Source organism: Rhopilema esculentum, chromosome 10 (genome assembly GCF_057945365.1).
Source record: "Rhopilema esculentum isolate cy_ngs chromosome 10, ASM5794536v1, whole genome shotgun sequence".
In the NCBI taxonomy this organism is placed as follows: Eukaryota; Metazoa; Cnidaria; class Scyphozoa; order Rhizostomeae; family Rhizostomatidae; genus Rhopilema; species Rhopilema esculentum.
The window spans coordinates 943,025-959,558 of record NC_142824.1 but is presented as its reverse complement, the minus strand read 5'-3'; the positions used below and the strand labels follow the sequence as shown (position 1 = coordinate 959,558).

Sequence of the window (16,534 nt, the reverse complement as noted above, 5' to 3'; positions counted from 1 at the left end):
TTATAATGGTATTGTTATTGACCAACCGAGATCAGTCGAGACGAAGCGAGTGCACACGTAGACAGGTACATTCGTAGACAAGTTCATTCGGAGTGTTTCTGCTTCAAATGGATTGAATGACAGTAGGAGGAACTAAAGCTGACCAGATATATTTTCAGGTATTTTATTATTATATTCATGTTTAAGATTATGATAGTAATTGCAAAATTTGGTTCTTCTTTTTATGCAGCTAAAGCAAAGAAGGGTTTCCTCGCGTGCTCGTGTGAAGCTTGACTCAATGTGTGATTTTTGAAAGTTGACTCATTATTTCGTCGGAAAAAGTAACTCTAAAGTTATCCGAGTTCAGATTGTGGTTAGCGTTTGCATTGCCTAATGTTGCGATGCATTCTGTTTGGAATGCGTCCTCACGGGGTATCTAAAAATACTGCCCCACCGACAATGCTATCAGAGGCACACCCCTGAAAAATTCGAACACATTTTCAATATTACAACTCAAAAGGACTCATGTTATGAAAAATTAACTTCATCTGAGAGGTGGCACGACCTTACAATCATCGCTGTAATATGAGCCTAAGAACTTGGAAGTTGCAGTGCAATGTTTGACGACTGTACTTTTGCATGGTTTGACCGGTTGTGAATTGAAAACAGACTGCCCAACGAAGCGTGGCGGTATCTATTCAAATTCTTTTGCTGCCACCAGGTAGTCTCGCTAATGGCACTGGCTTGAAAGTGTGTAAAACGAAGGGACGTTTTGCATCACATCAAGGTGTGTAAGAAAAATATTTAGTTGAGGCTGTCATGTGATCGTTTAAAATGATGTTATGGTGGCCCGAGGTTATCATGGGGGTTAAGGAAAGAAGTTGTACCACCGGACGCTTTCTTCAATTTCGATAATCCACATAAAGTCAGTTATTGAATAGTTAACTTCAAATAACTTTTTATATTGCATAAAGAAAGGAGATTAAAATAATTGCAAGCACCCAGTCTATCCACTATCTCAGTGCAAAGGTTATAGGTGAAGTAGCACTTCTTCAGTTTACATTTTAATATTAGCTTAGCTTTGATTTTCTTTACAACATCATTTTATTCTTCTTCATCATCAAAGAAATGTAAAACAAAAATTACTTGAATGATAAGCAATCAATTAATGCTCAAGACATTTAAAAATAATTAAAAAATTTCAAAAATAATTAAAAAGATAATGAGCACCAAAGACATTGCACTTAATTCTAATTAGCACAAAATTGCACTAAAGTAAAAACTAGTGTATAAGAACTTGGTTTTTTTCAATTACTCTTAACAGATTCTTACATGAATGGGTTTTTAAGTGAATTTAGGCTACCAAGGTTCTTAAAATAGGTTCTTATATTTATATGACAAAATCATAAATTTCATTTCACGCAGTAATATTCTACATAAAGACAGTACAGACTTCAAAAACAAATATATACTCCAGCAAACTTATGGCAAAATCTTTGAAATATCAATTAAAAGACAAGGTTTATATATATGTGGAAATCTTGGAATAAGTAAAAATTGAAATCTTGTACTTTACAAATGCTGAATATTAAGAGGATTTATTGAAGTGATGGAAACAATATACACAGTATTGTACTTTGGCTTCAAAGAAAATTTGTTTCACCAAGTTAATTGATATAGATATAAGCAGATAGTGATACTTTATTCAACAGTTTCCACAAAGAAAGCTCACAGCAGCTCCACTGGTAAAAACCTAACTTGAAATTTTAGCCTGAAAAGGTTCTTTTGTCGAGAAGGCCTAAGTTAAAAATTTTAGCCTAACAGGTTCTCAAAACCCAGGTTCTTATATAAAACTGTATCAAGGATAGTTATCATTGAGAAACGTTGAAAGTATTTATTGGATTGCTCAAGGTTACAATCATGAACTATGGATCTAAGGTCTTTATCTTGAGTCACTGCCATGGTCAAACTTTAACTTAAGGTTGTCACAAACGTTTTTGACACTATGTTTGGTTTTCTCTTTCTAAAAGCCAAACTATTGATGGTATCGAATGAAACTATGCATCATTCAATGCACAAGAATTTGGTGATTCCAATCATATCAAAATAATTGGCAAATATTGGAAAATGATACTTTCCTGGCAAATTATTGCTGACTTCAAAAGCTATTTTGTACCCTTGCGTTGAGGTAGCCAAATCTAATACAGCAGGAAGTGCAGAACCTAGGCAACCAAAATGTGTCAAATTTTTCAAGTTGCTCCTCCCCTTAAAACTTTATTCTGTCAAAAATTTGTAAGCAATTTTCTTCCCTCCTACAGTTGAAGTTGGCTATAAAAGACTAACCATAGCAAAATACAAAATTTTAAGGCATGCTTTGCTACCCACATCTGTCCTGGCCGTGTGCAAATTTTCAAGCCATTCAATTGGTTGCATGGGTACAAAGTAGCTTTTTCCTGACTGTGTTTAGACTTCTAAACCACAGTGTAATCTAGTTCAAGTCATTTGAAGCCTAAATATCAATAGGTCTCTTTGAATCACCAGACAGCCCTACATGAGATACATGAATGTGTCAATCCAGTGTATTTAAGTTATTGTAAATGAGACATTTGGCCACAACTGCATAGCAAGGATTATCAGCTGAACAGGTCAAGTGATTTTCAGACCGCAACTAAATCTTTGCTGAAGAAATTTACGGGAACCTTAATTTACATTTGATTTTTTTCCACTTTCAAAACTCCTGTTAGTTTCAAACATTGCATTGTATCATTGTGCACCTTGAAATTTTTGCTATTACATGGTGAAGAATGTGTAAAATGGATGGTTTCACCCAGAAAACGTTTACGGTAACCTTTAAGTTTGGTAAGTTCTCAGCTCTCTGTTTTTCCAGGCAAAGAAATCAAGAGGAATGGTCACATTGAGCATAGCTTCTCAGTGTTCTTAAGCTACATATGGGAACCAGATTTAAAACAACTAAAAACACAAAGGGCTATTTTGGCTCTTCATAGGGCATCAAAAGCATCCAAACATGTTCTGTATCATCCAACCTTAACTGGAAATCTCACATTTCTTCTATTGCTTATTATTCATCTCTAAATCTGGGGTTCCTCTCCAGTGCATGTGGATTCTTCTCACAATCACAATTTTTAACAATTTTAACAAGTCTCATATCTGTTGTTTCTTTGAATAATGCTTTCATTGAGCTGGAAATATCCATTCCAAAGCCATTTGCCTCATCAGCAGCTGCAACCTCACAAAGTTTCTTCAATCTCTTTCTCATTTATGCTGTGTTGCAAATCTCTCAAGTTATTACAGATTTACTACGAACATTCCTCTCTGGAGATCAGAGATATGACCCCAGGTCCCCTGAGATATGTATTATTTAATACATGATACTCTTCTGATGTTCACCCTTTTCAAAGCTCTTTGTCAATATCAGGAATCCTGTGCGACAACTCATCCTTCCTTCTTGATCTTGTCAACTTTGGAACACTCTACCCTTTATAACCTTCCTTCAAAACTTAAATTAACAAGCTTGGTCTTAACACCCTCTCTTCTAAACCCCTCCCCCAGGATCAATGTCATTCATTTATTGATACTGGAAAATGAAATATTTCGCCTTGGTTGTTGCTTTAGACCTTGGTGGACTGATTGCAGGGCCATAATCACTATTGTTCTTAGGGGGGCTTGTGTCCCTACAAAGTTATAAAGATCCTTTGTTTCCAACTATGCCTATTGTTCCTATTGTTCTCAAACATCTTTGTTCCCAATGATCCTTCCTCTCTACTGTCTTATCTGGCTGGTAATGTTCTAATGTCAATTTGATCCTCTATTGGCATGTCCCAATACGTTTTTTGTCCCATAAAGGGTATCCTTAGAAAATTGTGACTTATTGTTGGATAAAGTTAATTTACGAATTTAATGTTAACATATTATAACTATGTAGCTTAAAGTATTAACAATCAAAACGTTCCCATGCATCTTAAAAAAGCAGAAGTTATAGTCAAATATATTTTAAAGATAACAAGTTATTTAATCTTTTATAAGGTATCCTTTATCTTTTATACATTCTTAACCTGAAGTGAGAAGTCTTTTGCTTAAAGGCTCAGTTGGCCTTTGCCCAGATATAAGCCCATGGATTTTTATACAGTATGGCCTTATATTATATGCGGGGTAACATGGTTAAAATAAGGGCCTTTGTTAAGCTGGTGTCGAAAACCAAAGTGTAAAGTAAATATGGTTATGGCCGACAGTCAAATAACAATATGTAAAAATGTTTTTATCTGGTCTTGTCTTTTAGTCTTTTGGGAGGGAACTAAAAGTTTTCTTTCTTTCTCTGTAAAAGTGGGTCTCAATTTGAAAACAGTCTTATATCAATGACAGTGATGTGCAGTACCCCCCCCCCCCCCAACAATTTGTCACATTAAGGATTTTTTGCCAGGCAAAAGAAGCTATTTTTGTACTCACCTGGAACCTTTTTCAACAATTGTAAAGTATCAACTTTTCTGTCCGTATATAAGAGTGTTTATCTTTTGACCACACCCTTAAAAAGTGGGACACGCCCGTTTTTGTCGGCATAAAGCACTTCTTTACCCCACCAAAGATTTTATTTGGCTTCGCCCCTGCATTGATGGTATCAAAGTGATGCTGATGAGATTGGGCAATTAAAACAAGATGAGGTGAAAGATGATAAGAGTATTAAGGACGTTCATTTCAATTTTTGCTGCCTAGAAGTACAATTTTGTACACCGTATTTAATCGAGGGGTCAATGTTGCCATAATTTAGATTTGGCGGAGAAAATTCATACCCTCGCAGTTTTCATCATTGGATATTATAAGGTGCTTGAATTTTTTTAGTTTTGCCAAATTTATCGAAACGAAAATGCTCATAGATTATTAGATCCACCAAACTCAATTGCCTGTATTCTTACCAAAAGAATAAAATATTGTGATTAACCTTTCTTTTCAAATTTTTCATTTTCCGAAAAACTTAAATACCGTAAATGCTTTTACTTAATTCCTAATTCTCAAAATCGAAAGATTACAAGACATTTTTAGGGAAGGCGTTGACTGACCATCCTGTAATTTTTATTAATTAAAGTGAAAATTTTAGCATTTTGCAATAACAAATGTATTAATTCTGATAATATCAGATAATATCGCGCATATGGCTGAACACAATCTTTTTTATGTACGATCTTGCGGCCAAATTAAATCGCTTATCACTACAAAGCACATGTAAACTTAATTGTAATCTGTCTTAGTAGATGATCTTGTGTGAATCGTTGGTTTGTATTTGTGGATAAACCCTCAGAAAAACCTGCATATGGCTTTCACTTTACCAAGGTATTGCGGAAAAAAGTCTGTTAGTATTTGGTAAAGTCTGCATCAATAATGCCTTTTTTAATTGTAGCAAGAAGTTCGATATGTGGCCCGAAATTGGTTGTTTTCTGCTGACATCAAGTATCGTGTAATCTTGTTTGTTTAAAAATAAAAAATTAAAATTGGCTGTGTCGACTCTTGGTGGTTATATTCTAGTTTGATGAACTTGGTTATTGACTTAAGTCTCCTGTAGCTTTTTCTCGTTAATTTTCTAAGTTGGCGTTTACAGCAATTCTGCTCCCCATTGTTTGTTGCTACAAAGACAGGGATATTCCATTTGCTTTCGGTCGAATTTTCGTTCTCCAATCAGCGAACTCTTTTGATTTTTTCAAGCATGCTCTTTGAATTCAGACATGCAAAGCTTTGCCTTGGAAATCCATTTTCAAGCCTCCACCGTTATAAGTGATTAATTTGTAATGTTCGATCACATGATTCCCCACTTTTGAAAATTTATTCTGGGAATATTCAATCTTAGTTTCATCTTCATCTGCCAGGTTGCTTTTGCGAGAAACAATTATCAACAATGTTTATCATTTCCCTTAGGATTAAAAGATGTTCCGTATCCAGAGCCAGAAACTGCGAGAGGTGAATTTGAAAAAGTTTGCACTGAAGAGCGACCATGTACTGCGACTGGCAAGCCGGTTGGCACTGCCATGCCAAAATCGGCACGCATACCAAAGCACAACAGCAGCATCCGTGAAAACGCCAGTGAAAACGAAAATCAACAAAATTCTGGTCGCCAATCGGGGAGAGATCGCGGTTCGTGTATTCCGTGCTGCCACCGAAGCAGGCATCAGGACCGTTGCTGTGTACTCAGAGCAGGACGCCAAACAGCTGCATCGACAGAAAGCTGACGAGGCATACATGATTGGTAAAGGCATGCCTCCGGTTGCAGCATACCTTAATGCACCAGAGATCATTCGTGTTGCTAAGGTACCAGTAATCATCTCAGATAATTTTTTTCTTTCTGAGAATGGCTGCAAAGAGACGTTATTTTCTTAAGGGTTTGATTGCAAATCAACAATTTATTGCAACTTTAGAGATGAAATAAGATGGTGATTTATACATTTATATTTGATACAACATTTTGTTTACTATTGTTAATATTTCGTGCTCCAACCTTTTTCTCAAGTTAATATTTTGCTCCATCTGCCTGGTTCAATACAGGAACATGATGTTGACGCAATTCATCCTGGATATGGGTTTCTTTCGGAAAGACATGACTTCGCGAGGGCATGCGTCAAAGCAGGCATCAAGTTTATCGGGCCTAGGCCGGAGATTATTCACTTAATGGGAGACAAAATTGAAGCACGAAAAGCTGCCGTAAAGAATGGCGTTCCTGTGATTCCTGGAACAGACAAGCCTGTTAAGACGATGGAGGAAGTGAGAGAGTTCTGCGAGGAATTTGGCATGCCGATTATGTTGAAGGCAGCATACGGTGGTGGAGGAAGGGGAATGAGAGTCGTCAGTGACATTGATGAGCTAGAGAAAATGTTTGAACTGGCAACATCAGAAGCCAGGGCGGCTTTTGGAGATGGCTCTATGTTTGTCGAGAGATTCATCTGTAAGTAAGAGATAACTTCCTCTGCATTTATTAATAATGATAATAATATGTGGCTTAGAAAAACCAAATTATAACAAGAAAGATCAAAAGAACAATTATTATAGTGCCGGTTGATAGTTTCTACAAAAAGCCAATTATTCGATTTTTGTTATTCCATTCGCATCAATATTTCTGCATTTCAGCGCGTCCAAGGCACATAGAGGTGCAAGTTCTTGGGGACGCCTACGGAGACGTTGTGCACTTTTATGAACGAGATTGCTCTGTGCAGAGAAGACATCAGAAAGTCGTAGAGAGTGCTCCTGCGCCACACCTCTCGGCGGAATTGCGCAGCACCCTAACAGGTCACGCTGTCAGGTTATGCAAGGCTGTGGGCTACGAAAATGCAGGCACTGTGGAGTTTCTTCTAGATGAGGAAGGAAACCATTTTTTTATAGAAGTCAATGCAAGGCTTCAGGTGGAACATACTGTGACTGAAGAGGTCACCGGGTAAGAGAGCAACTGACAATATTTTGTCATTAAAAGTTTTCAATAAAATTGTTCACGAGAAGAGTGTTTTTGCTAGCCTTCTTTTGACCGTGCAAGCAAGTTAGTGTCATATTTAAGGAGACCGAAATGGTGCAATATCTTCAACCCAATGTAGAAGTTTTTGCCAATTATACTACAATGTCCTGTGCTTTAATGCTTTTCGATATAAGTGTAGCCGTCCATTCTAGAGTTGATTTGGTGAAAGCGCAGATTGGGGTCGCGGAAGGGAAATCGCTAGCGGAAATGGGACTTTCCCAGGAGAATATCCACCTAAACGGACATGCCATCCAAGCCAGAATCACCACTGAAGATGCATCGAATAATTTTGTTCCTGATACGGGCAGGATCGAGGTGAGATGCAGTTTCTTCTATGACAAGGTTTAATCTATTCTTTCAATTTAGCTTTTTGATACAAAGAAGCTTTTGCCCCACATATAAGAATATCTGATAAGCACAAAATGAAAATATCTGATATATTTAAAAACTTACAATTGCGTTACAAATTATTACCGAAAACTTACTACAAATATACCTATTAACAAGCCTGATATTTAATCAAAATTTAATCATAAAGATATATTGTCCATAAATCACAAAATATATATATATATATATATATGTCATGGACACGTAATTGTCATGGACAATCACGACCCTAACTGGCATCCATTTTTGTGCCGTTTTCAGGTATTTCGCAGTGGAGAAGGTATGGGGATACGCTTAGATGGAGCATGTGGCTTCGCAGGGGCAGAGGTATCACCCCATTACGATTCGCTGCTTGTGAAAGTCATTGCCCACGCTAGTGAATGGAAAGAAACAGTGGATAAGCTGAGCAGGTCTCTCAAAGAATTTAGGATCCGAGGCGTCAAGGTAATTCGGTTTAGGATGATTTGTTCCTACAATTTGAACAGTCCTACAATGTGCTCGTACAGCTCTCTGTATTTCTATTTTACTGGAAATTATTTTTATTAATGGAATCGAATGTTCTTCCTTTTTTGCTTGAAAGAATCAAAATGTGCGTTGGCTTCCACAAAAGAATCTTGGAAGTGAAAATATTTAATTTACACCCTGATGAAGAAAATGGACAGTTTGGTCCAACTCTTTGACCAGTTGGCTATGTATTGAAATTTTGGCAAAAATTGTTCTTTAAAGTCAATTAGAGGCCTTTGCTCCTTCAGTTATTTTATCATTTCATGAAAGGATATGATGCAGGCAATTGCATGAATGATATGGAGAAAGGAATATAGCAATGTTATCTCACCTATTTATTATGCATATATTTTTTGGATGACGATATAGAAATGAACCGTTTATTTTGCCCCTCCTGCAGACAAATATCCCGTTTATTCGAAATGTGCTGAAGCACCCTCTGTTCATGGATGGATTCGTGAACACCGACTTTATCCATAACAACCCAGAGCTTTTCGATGTTCAACGAAGTCAGAACAGAGCACAAAAGTTGCTGCATTATCTTGGGCATGTTATTGTAAATGGACCTGTGACCCCGTTGTCGACTGGTATGAAACCGGCTAAAATCACCCCAAACATACCAGAGGTAAATTCATTCTACCCTTCCTTTTGTCATTGCTCCTAACTTACTAATGCACACTTTCATTCAGACCCGTCAGATCACCGCAGTAGCCCTTGCATTGCACCTCTTTGATGAATTTTCACTGAAACCTATACCTGAATATTCCTATTTCAAACATTTTCGCCTTTATCATTGAATGGCTTTTTGGCAAGTAATCTTAGGATCTGGCCTTTTAATTTAGGATCACAATCTGTTTCAACAAGACCAGTTTTGATTTCATCCCGAGCAGCCATGGCTACCTTAAGGCTATAACATGTCGCTAATAAGCTTTTAAAACTTGCCTTCGTTTTTAATGCCGAAACATCAACAGATTGGAAATGCTATTAAAGTTTTAAGTGGATTGTTTCAGTTCAGTTAACATTTTCGCTTGCCATCGGTGCTTCAAAATCTGTTAGGAAACTTTGGGAAGTTTGAAGTGCTGTCGTCTTGTCATCGTGTAAAGTTTTGTACTTCAGTCGATGCTATGGTGAATTTTTTGGCATCGATGAGCTTGTTGGAATTGACCAGTTTCACAGCCGGCTGACCAGGTTCACGTACAACATACGCACGCACTCACACGCATTCGCGGCATACACAGTAACATTTAATAAATATAACTGGCGTACCTCGCACTATCCACGCATAATTAGGCGTGAATACCTCGCACTCGTACCTCGCACTATTCACGCTCAATCTATAAAATAAACTTCATATTTATAATCATAGTATTAGTTATCATTGACATTCAATTTTGAAATTCGAAATAATTGTGAAAAGTGATAAAAGTATTTGTACTTGCATTTCATACAAGACTTTATATATTTTTTACTGGATTTTGTCAAGTACAAAATTTCTTTTACTTGATGTAGCGTCATGAACCTTTTTCTTCTCTCAGTATCCATATTTACTGCAGTATCTTATTACAGTAATGATAACTTAAGACTATTCAAAATTTAAATATGCACTAATGTTTTCTGTAATTTCTTCCGAAGGTCAAAAATTACATATTTTCAAAAAGCCAGGTAATGTGAATGCGTGTATGTTTATATGGAGTGGCGTGCGTCGTACCCGCGGGCCAAGCGCAGAAATCTGAAACGCCTTTTTGTTTTTGTCTCTTATTTTGCACCATACTTCATTGTCTCTTATTTTGCACCAAGCTTCATTGTGTAGCTGTGTCACGCTATAATAGAAAAGCACTACTTTTGAATGTTTGCCGGGCAGCATTTCTTTATTGATAATGAAATATAAAAGCAAATTTGAATGATCTGTTTCCATTTAGTTACTTATCAGCATATAATAAAAACTGAAAATAAAAACTGAAAAATTATAAACTGATATCAGCAGCATAATCTGATAAAACCGGGCTGCAAAGCTTCTTAAAAGATTACATGTGCAGGGTTTTTTTTCTATCTTTCTTTCTTTCTCTCCTTCTTTTTTACTTTCTTTCTTCTTGCATGTAAGATTCTGTGTGGCCAAGCCAAGGTACGTTTTTGTCTTAAATTTAACATGCCCTGGCATTTTTCTCACAGGTTCCTTCAAACTCGTCTGCTGCGGGTCGCATCAACCGCCCTAGTGGGTACAGAGATATTCTCTTGCAACAAGGACCTGATGGTTTTGCCAGGACAGTGAGACGAGAGGGTCGTCTTCTACTATGCGACACGACCTTTCGAGATGCACATCAGTCTCTGTTGGCTACCCGTGTTCGGACCCACGATCTGCTGAGGGTATCGCCATTTGTTTCGGATTCATTTGCTAATTTGTACAGTTTGGAATGCTGGGGCGGTAAGGCTATTATTTTTCTCTTGTTCAGTTATCTATTGCAGTACTTTGATACACCAAGTAACTATTCATGTTCTTATATGATCACACTCGGTTTAGAGCTTAGTGTTACAACATAGCTCAGCTTAACACGCCTTTCTATCCGAACGATATTCACCACTGTACAGCTGGTCGCAAAAACACTCTTGAAGCGTAACAGAATTTACAAAAGTCAATTTCCAACAGACTATTCTTTTCAGATTAGTCGATGTCTTCCTATTTATATGTCTTTCTTATTCTTATTCTGATTAATTCTTATTCTGTCTCATTTTTTCAGGAGCCACATTCGATGTAGCTTTACGTTTTCTAAAGGAGTGTCCTTGGGATCGTTTGGCACAGCTCAGAGAACTAATCCCAAACATTCCGTTTCAAATGCTCTTAAGAGGAGCAAATGCAGTTGGCTACAAGAACTATCCAGACAACGTCGTTTTCGAGTTCTGTAAAATGGCACAGAAATACGGAATGGACATTTTCAGAGTTTTCGATGCCCTAAACTATCTTCCGAACCTTCAAGTGAGTGATTTTGAGTCCTACCTCATCTTTTGTTTATTCGACAGTTCGAGTGTTGTGCTATTGTACGAAACAATTCAGCTTCCTCGCAATGCCAATTGATGTAAAAGGTATCATCTTTTATGATGTAAAGCTTAGCTTTCACCGCCCCCATCCCCTAGCCTTCGGTGGAGTTGTTCTAAAATATTATGTTTTATGATCAATTCATTCCAGGTTGGAATTGATGCTGCAGGCGAGGCAGGTGCTGTAGTCGAGGCTGCGATCTCGTATACTGGTGATGTATCTGATCCAAGTAAAACAAAATACAACATCGATTATTATATGAATCTTGCCAAGGAACTGACAAAGGCCGGCGTACACGTGCTTTGTATCAAGGTTTGTCGATTTTTTGGCAATAAAAACACCTTCTGTCAATAAAATACTGCTCAATGATAAAACATTGTTCATATATGTTACTCCTATTCATCAGTAACTAAACTTCAAAACTTTTAATAGCTAAACTTTTGTGCAGGACATGGCGGGCGTGTTGAAGCCTCAAGCTGCCCAAATTCTTATTGGGTCCTTACGAGCTCAGTACCCAAAGATGCCAATTCATGTACACACACATGACACAGCTGGAGCCGGCGTGGCATCAATGCTTGCAGCTGCGGAGGCAGGCGCAGACGTCGTTGATGTCGCTATCGACTCTATGTCCGGTATGACCTCACAGCCAAGTATGGGCGCTGTAATCGCGGCACTTCAGAACACAGACCTTGACACAGGTATCCACACACTTAATGGCCTTATATCATTTGTATTGCATAGAGCTCAATACTTCCAAGTTAAAGAATGAACTGCCTGTAATTTTGCACTTTCTGTGCTGATTCTTCTATACCTTTGTCATTTGCGAGGTCTTTGAATAACACAACTTTTTAAGGAATTTCGTGAAATACATAAACCTGTATTATTTCCGCTGTTTCAGCCTGAACTACCATTATCAACGGTGAGGAGTGAACCTTGAACAGAACCCGCTTGCAAGTGAATCCTGCCGTGTACCTATACATTCACCATTCCCTACCTATTTGAATTAACCCAAAGTTATGCACAGCCTACAAGCCCCTAAGATTCGTGTCTCTAAGTTGCAAAAATCTGAAACCTGAAATGCGCCCAAAATTCTAGGTTCCCGCCTAATTTTGTAATGTCGTTTGTGACAAGGTTCCTTGAAAATATATGCCGTATCTGTAGCAGAAAGTCTCGTTTTGCGAAGCTTCAGATAAGTAATTTATCAAATCAATTCGTAGGAATCCCAATGGATAAAGTATTTGACTACAGTGCCTACTGGGAACAGACGCGGCTTCTTTATGCCCCCTTTGAATGCACCACGACAATGAAAACAGGCAATGCTGATGTGTACACGAATGAAATCCCGGGAGGCCAATACACCAATTTGCAATTCCAAGCTTTCAGTCTGGGGCTCAGTGACCAGTTCCCAGAAGTGAAGCGGAAATACGTCATTGCAAATAAGCTGCTCGGGGATTTAGTGAAGGTTAGAGAAGTAATAAATATTTGATGAATAAATAAAGGGTAACATTTGCATAATAAATTGCAATCTTGATATTGAATTACAAAGCATTAGAGTAAAAGTCAACTCGATATAAAGTCATGTTCTGTATTTGACCTTTTCAAATTAACATTTAATGCCAGTGCTAGTAGAACATTGTTTTGTCGTCGTGTCACAATTTGATGACTATCTGTCATTCGTAGGTGACACCAACATCAAAGGTGGTTGGCGACTTGGCACAGTTTATGGTGCAGAACAAACTAGAGGAGCAAGACTTTTTGCAGCGGGCCGATGAACTCAATGTGCCTTCATCAGTTATCGAGTTTCTTCAAGGCCACCTTGGCCAGCCTTATGGTGGATTCCCAGAACCTCTACGAACAAAAGTAATATTTCAGAACCCTCTTAATACTCATTTTGACAGTATAGTGTTTAATAGAGCTGTTCCTTACCCGGGCGGCTCACAGTCCTGATTGGAGAGGGCGCGTCACTCTCTCTTTTCAATTTATTTAGAGTTTCGACCCTTAATCGTGATTTATTTTCAGTTATTTTGTTCAGGTAAATCTGTTCAACATACCACGGGCTGAAAAGGCATCTTGTCTTAGAAGATTTCGTTTGGAAAACCCTCAAATCGAGTCATAAACTCTGTCGTTTTAGGGTTGTTTTTTAAACAACTTTTCATTCTAAACGGTATAATTTGTAGAAGTGAATGCCTTCTAACTAAGCTTCTTCATTGCAGCTTTTGAAGGGGAAACCAACGGTTGATGGAAGACCAGGAGAAAGCCTCCCACCACTTGATTTTGAACAATTAGAAGCAGAGCTTAAACAAGACTATGGTTAGCTTTTCAAGACTTTTACTTTAAGTAGTTAATTTTACTTTTCTCAGTCCCTTTCTTCCTTAATCCTGAACCTCAGCAAAACAAAGAGTCGATTTAGTAAAGGATATTCCTAAAAAATTGCGTTCCTACCTTATTTTGTCTGTTGAATTATAATTTCTAGTATTACGTAGTTCAAGCCAATGGGATCAGTTAGCGCTGGCTAAAAATTTGTTTGCTAAGCCGTTGCGTGCTTTTTGTCTGTATCCCCATGATCGTTTTTTAAGTAATTTATATTTCTTTTACTGCAAACTAGGAGCAACTGCCATCAGCAAAAAAGATGTAATTAGTGCTGCATTGTATCCCGATGTCTTCAAAGATTACATTTTGTTCAAAGAAGAGTTCGGACCAGTACAAGGCTTGCCAACGCGTCTTTTCTTCGTTGGCCCTGAAATAGGCGAAGAGTTTGAAGTGCAAATTGAGACCGGAAAAACTCTAAACCTGAAGATTTTAGCCATTGGAGAAGCAAACAAACAAGGCAAGCGAGAGTTGTTCTGTGAAGTGAATGGGCAGCTTAGGCCGTTTTTGGTTGAAGATAAAAAGGAAACAAAAGTAAGTTGATATATATTAAGACATTTTACAAAAATTTATTATGTGGTTGTACACCGACAGGGTTGAAAAATACTCTTTTGTAATATGTAACTTTCTGTGTCACAAACTTGCCGTGAGCACATTGAGTTGAAGTTTTGCTTAACGAACCTATAAAATATATTCAGATAGATTTAATGTTAGGGATATAAATATTTCTGCGAAGTCAAGAAGTTTTCCAAGTTAAAAGGTTCCACGGTGCGATTGATTTTTTCTAAGCCTTTGTATGCACACGAAGCACTTTGCTCTGTCGTCCTCTTGATGTAAGCAGACATTTTTGGTCTTCATTTGACTTAATTATGGGTTTCTTCTCAAGGGATTTCTTTTCAAGAATCAAGGAAAGCAAATAACCGATTTCATTTCCTTTTATGGAGATCCTTTTTCAAAATATTATTTAAGTCATTTATATAGAAACATCACCGAAATCAGCGACAACCCAAATGGCTAAATTTTGTTAAACTCTAGGCTTAACTGTTAAACTGTTAATCTATAAACTTTGATGTTTATTTTTTCGCAGAAAGTCGTATTAAATCCTAAAGCCGTCAAGGGCGTCAAAGGGTCGGTTGGCGCCCCAATGCCTGGGAAAGTTGTTGCCATTCGCGTAAAAGAAAACGAAGTTGTGCCAAAGGGTGCTCCACTAGTGGTGCTCAGCGCAATGAAGATGGAGACCAACGTTACGTCGCCAATTGAGGGCATAGTGACGTCAATTTCAGTCAGCCCTGGTACGCACGTCGAAGGGAATGATCTCTTAGTCACTGTAGAACCAAAAGAATAAACATTATTTTAAATGCTTATATTTGAATCACATTCACCACAGACACAATGATCCTTAGGTGCTTTAAAAATTCGACTTGGCTGTTGAGAATGCTTTAAATACCTTTTTTTACTACCCCCTCCCCCCATTTAATCCCTAATCGAGCCGACCATGACAGGAAGTATTCTATGTTTACCACCCCCTGTATTGATAACATTCGCCCCCAATACCACATTTCTTATTCAATACCTTTTCATACAATGTGGCCATTAAACGAGAAAAAACTGGATCTCAAACAGTCGTAATACGATATCACATGTTTCCACGAACCCTTTTCCAGTCTGGGCAATTTTTTCACTTTAAATACTATTGATTTGGCTTATTTCTGATTTACATGATGTATTTGTAGTGATTTATTCTCAGAAATGAAATATAATGAATTTCACACCGAAAAGCGATTTCTTGTGTCGCATATTTTCGGCAATCTAAATAAGGATGCAATTTTATCACAGTTTTTTTTTATTTTGCTTTGTACCCTGATGATTCCAATGATGCTAAATTAAAAAACCGGCCTAGCATTTTACCTGTTTAGAGCCGTTGGTACCCTGCGTATCAACCGACTGGCCTATGATCAGTGGATCTTTCCATTGCCGGCTTTGTTTGCCGTATTTTCTTTCTCGCCATATTTTACTCACCCTAACATGGCAGTTATAGAGATAAGATTTCCAACCAAAACTGTTTCCTGGTAACTTTGGTGACATCATTGTACAAAGCCATGGATACAGACCCGCTAATGTTGATTTTTTGACGATATAAAATCGTCAACATACTGAGCTGAAATTTTACGCCATCTGTTTTAACGTATTTCGCATTTATCTGCAGCGTTACAGTCAAATTTTTTGTTTATTTCGTCATTTTTTCTGCTAACCCAAAAATTCAAGACATCCTTAATTCGCAAAAGTTGAGAAACTTACAAAAACGTGTAATGATGAAGTGGAAGGAACGTATATCAAATGCGATGGCTTGCTATTTATCTTTTTCGTGTTGTTGTCTAAGGTATTGTAAATCCTCGAATAAGCCCCCGGGGGCTTATTTGTAAAATTGAATTTTGGGTGGGGGCTTATTCGAGGGTAGGCTTATTCGAGGGGGGGGGGGCATATTTCAAACTTTAGTATTTCCCTCAAAGGTCGACATAAAAACAACATAATTCTCTCAATGAAATAAAGTGTGAAGATCTAACAAATATTATAATTTTTTGACATCACGAAAGTCGCTTTTTTGCTTTTTGGTCTCCAGTCAAAGGAAGTAATACTGTATAGCTATTGTCCTGTGGGGGCTTTCTTGAAATAAGATGTTATTCTGAATTATGCTTCCCTTCGAAGGGGGGGGGGGGCTTATTTGCAAAAATGATTTTTTAGGTGGGGAGGGGCTTATT

At 37.6% G+C, this 16,534-nt stretch overlaps 1 protein-coding gene across 2 annotated transcripts; it reads left to right on the top strand.

Moving 5' to 3' along the window:
* Window positions 1-16,325, top strand: LOC148959189 (pyruvate carboxylase, mitochondrial-like). 2 transcript variants are annotated; one of them, XM_065200930.2, is made up of 17 exons: window positions 1-158; window positions 5,902-6,291; window positions 6,526-6,922; window positions 7,105-7,408; window positions 7,636-7,798; window positions 8,135-8,317; window positions 8,778-9,002; window positions 10,010-10,039; window positions 10,547-10,799; window positions 11,113-11,348; window positions 11,559-11,720; window positions 11,857-12,106; window positions 12,626-12,870; window positions 13,089-13,268; window positions 13,622-13,718; window positions 14,014-14,309; window positions 14,863-16,325. In XM_065200930.2, the coding sequence occupies exons 2-17, from the start codon at window positions 5,911-5,913 to the stop codon at window positions 15,118-15,120; spliced, it is 3,660 nt and encodes a 1,219-aa protein (XP_065057002.1). In that variant the 5' UTR covers window positions 1-158; window positions 5,902-5,910; the 3' UTR covers window positions 15,121-16,325. The 2 variants fall into 2 exon arrangements, with proteins under 2 accessions (XP_065057002.1, XP_065057010.1); XM_065200938.2 differs by lacking the exon at window positions 10,010-10,039 and having other exon boundaries at window positions 14,863-16,324.
* Window positions 16,326-16,534: the final 209 nt, after the last annotated feature.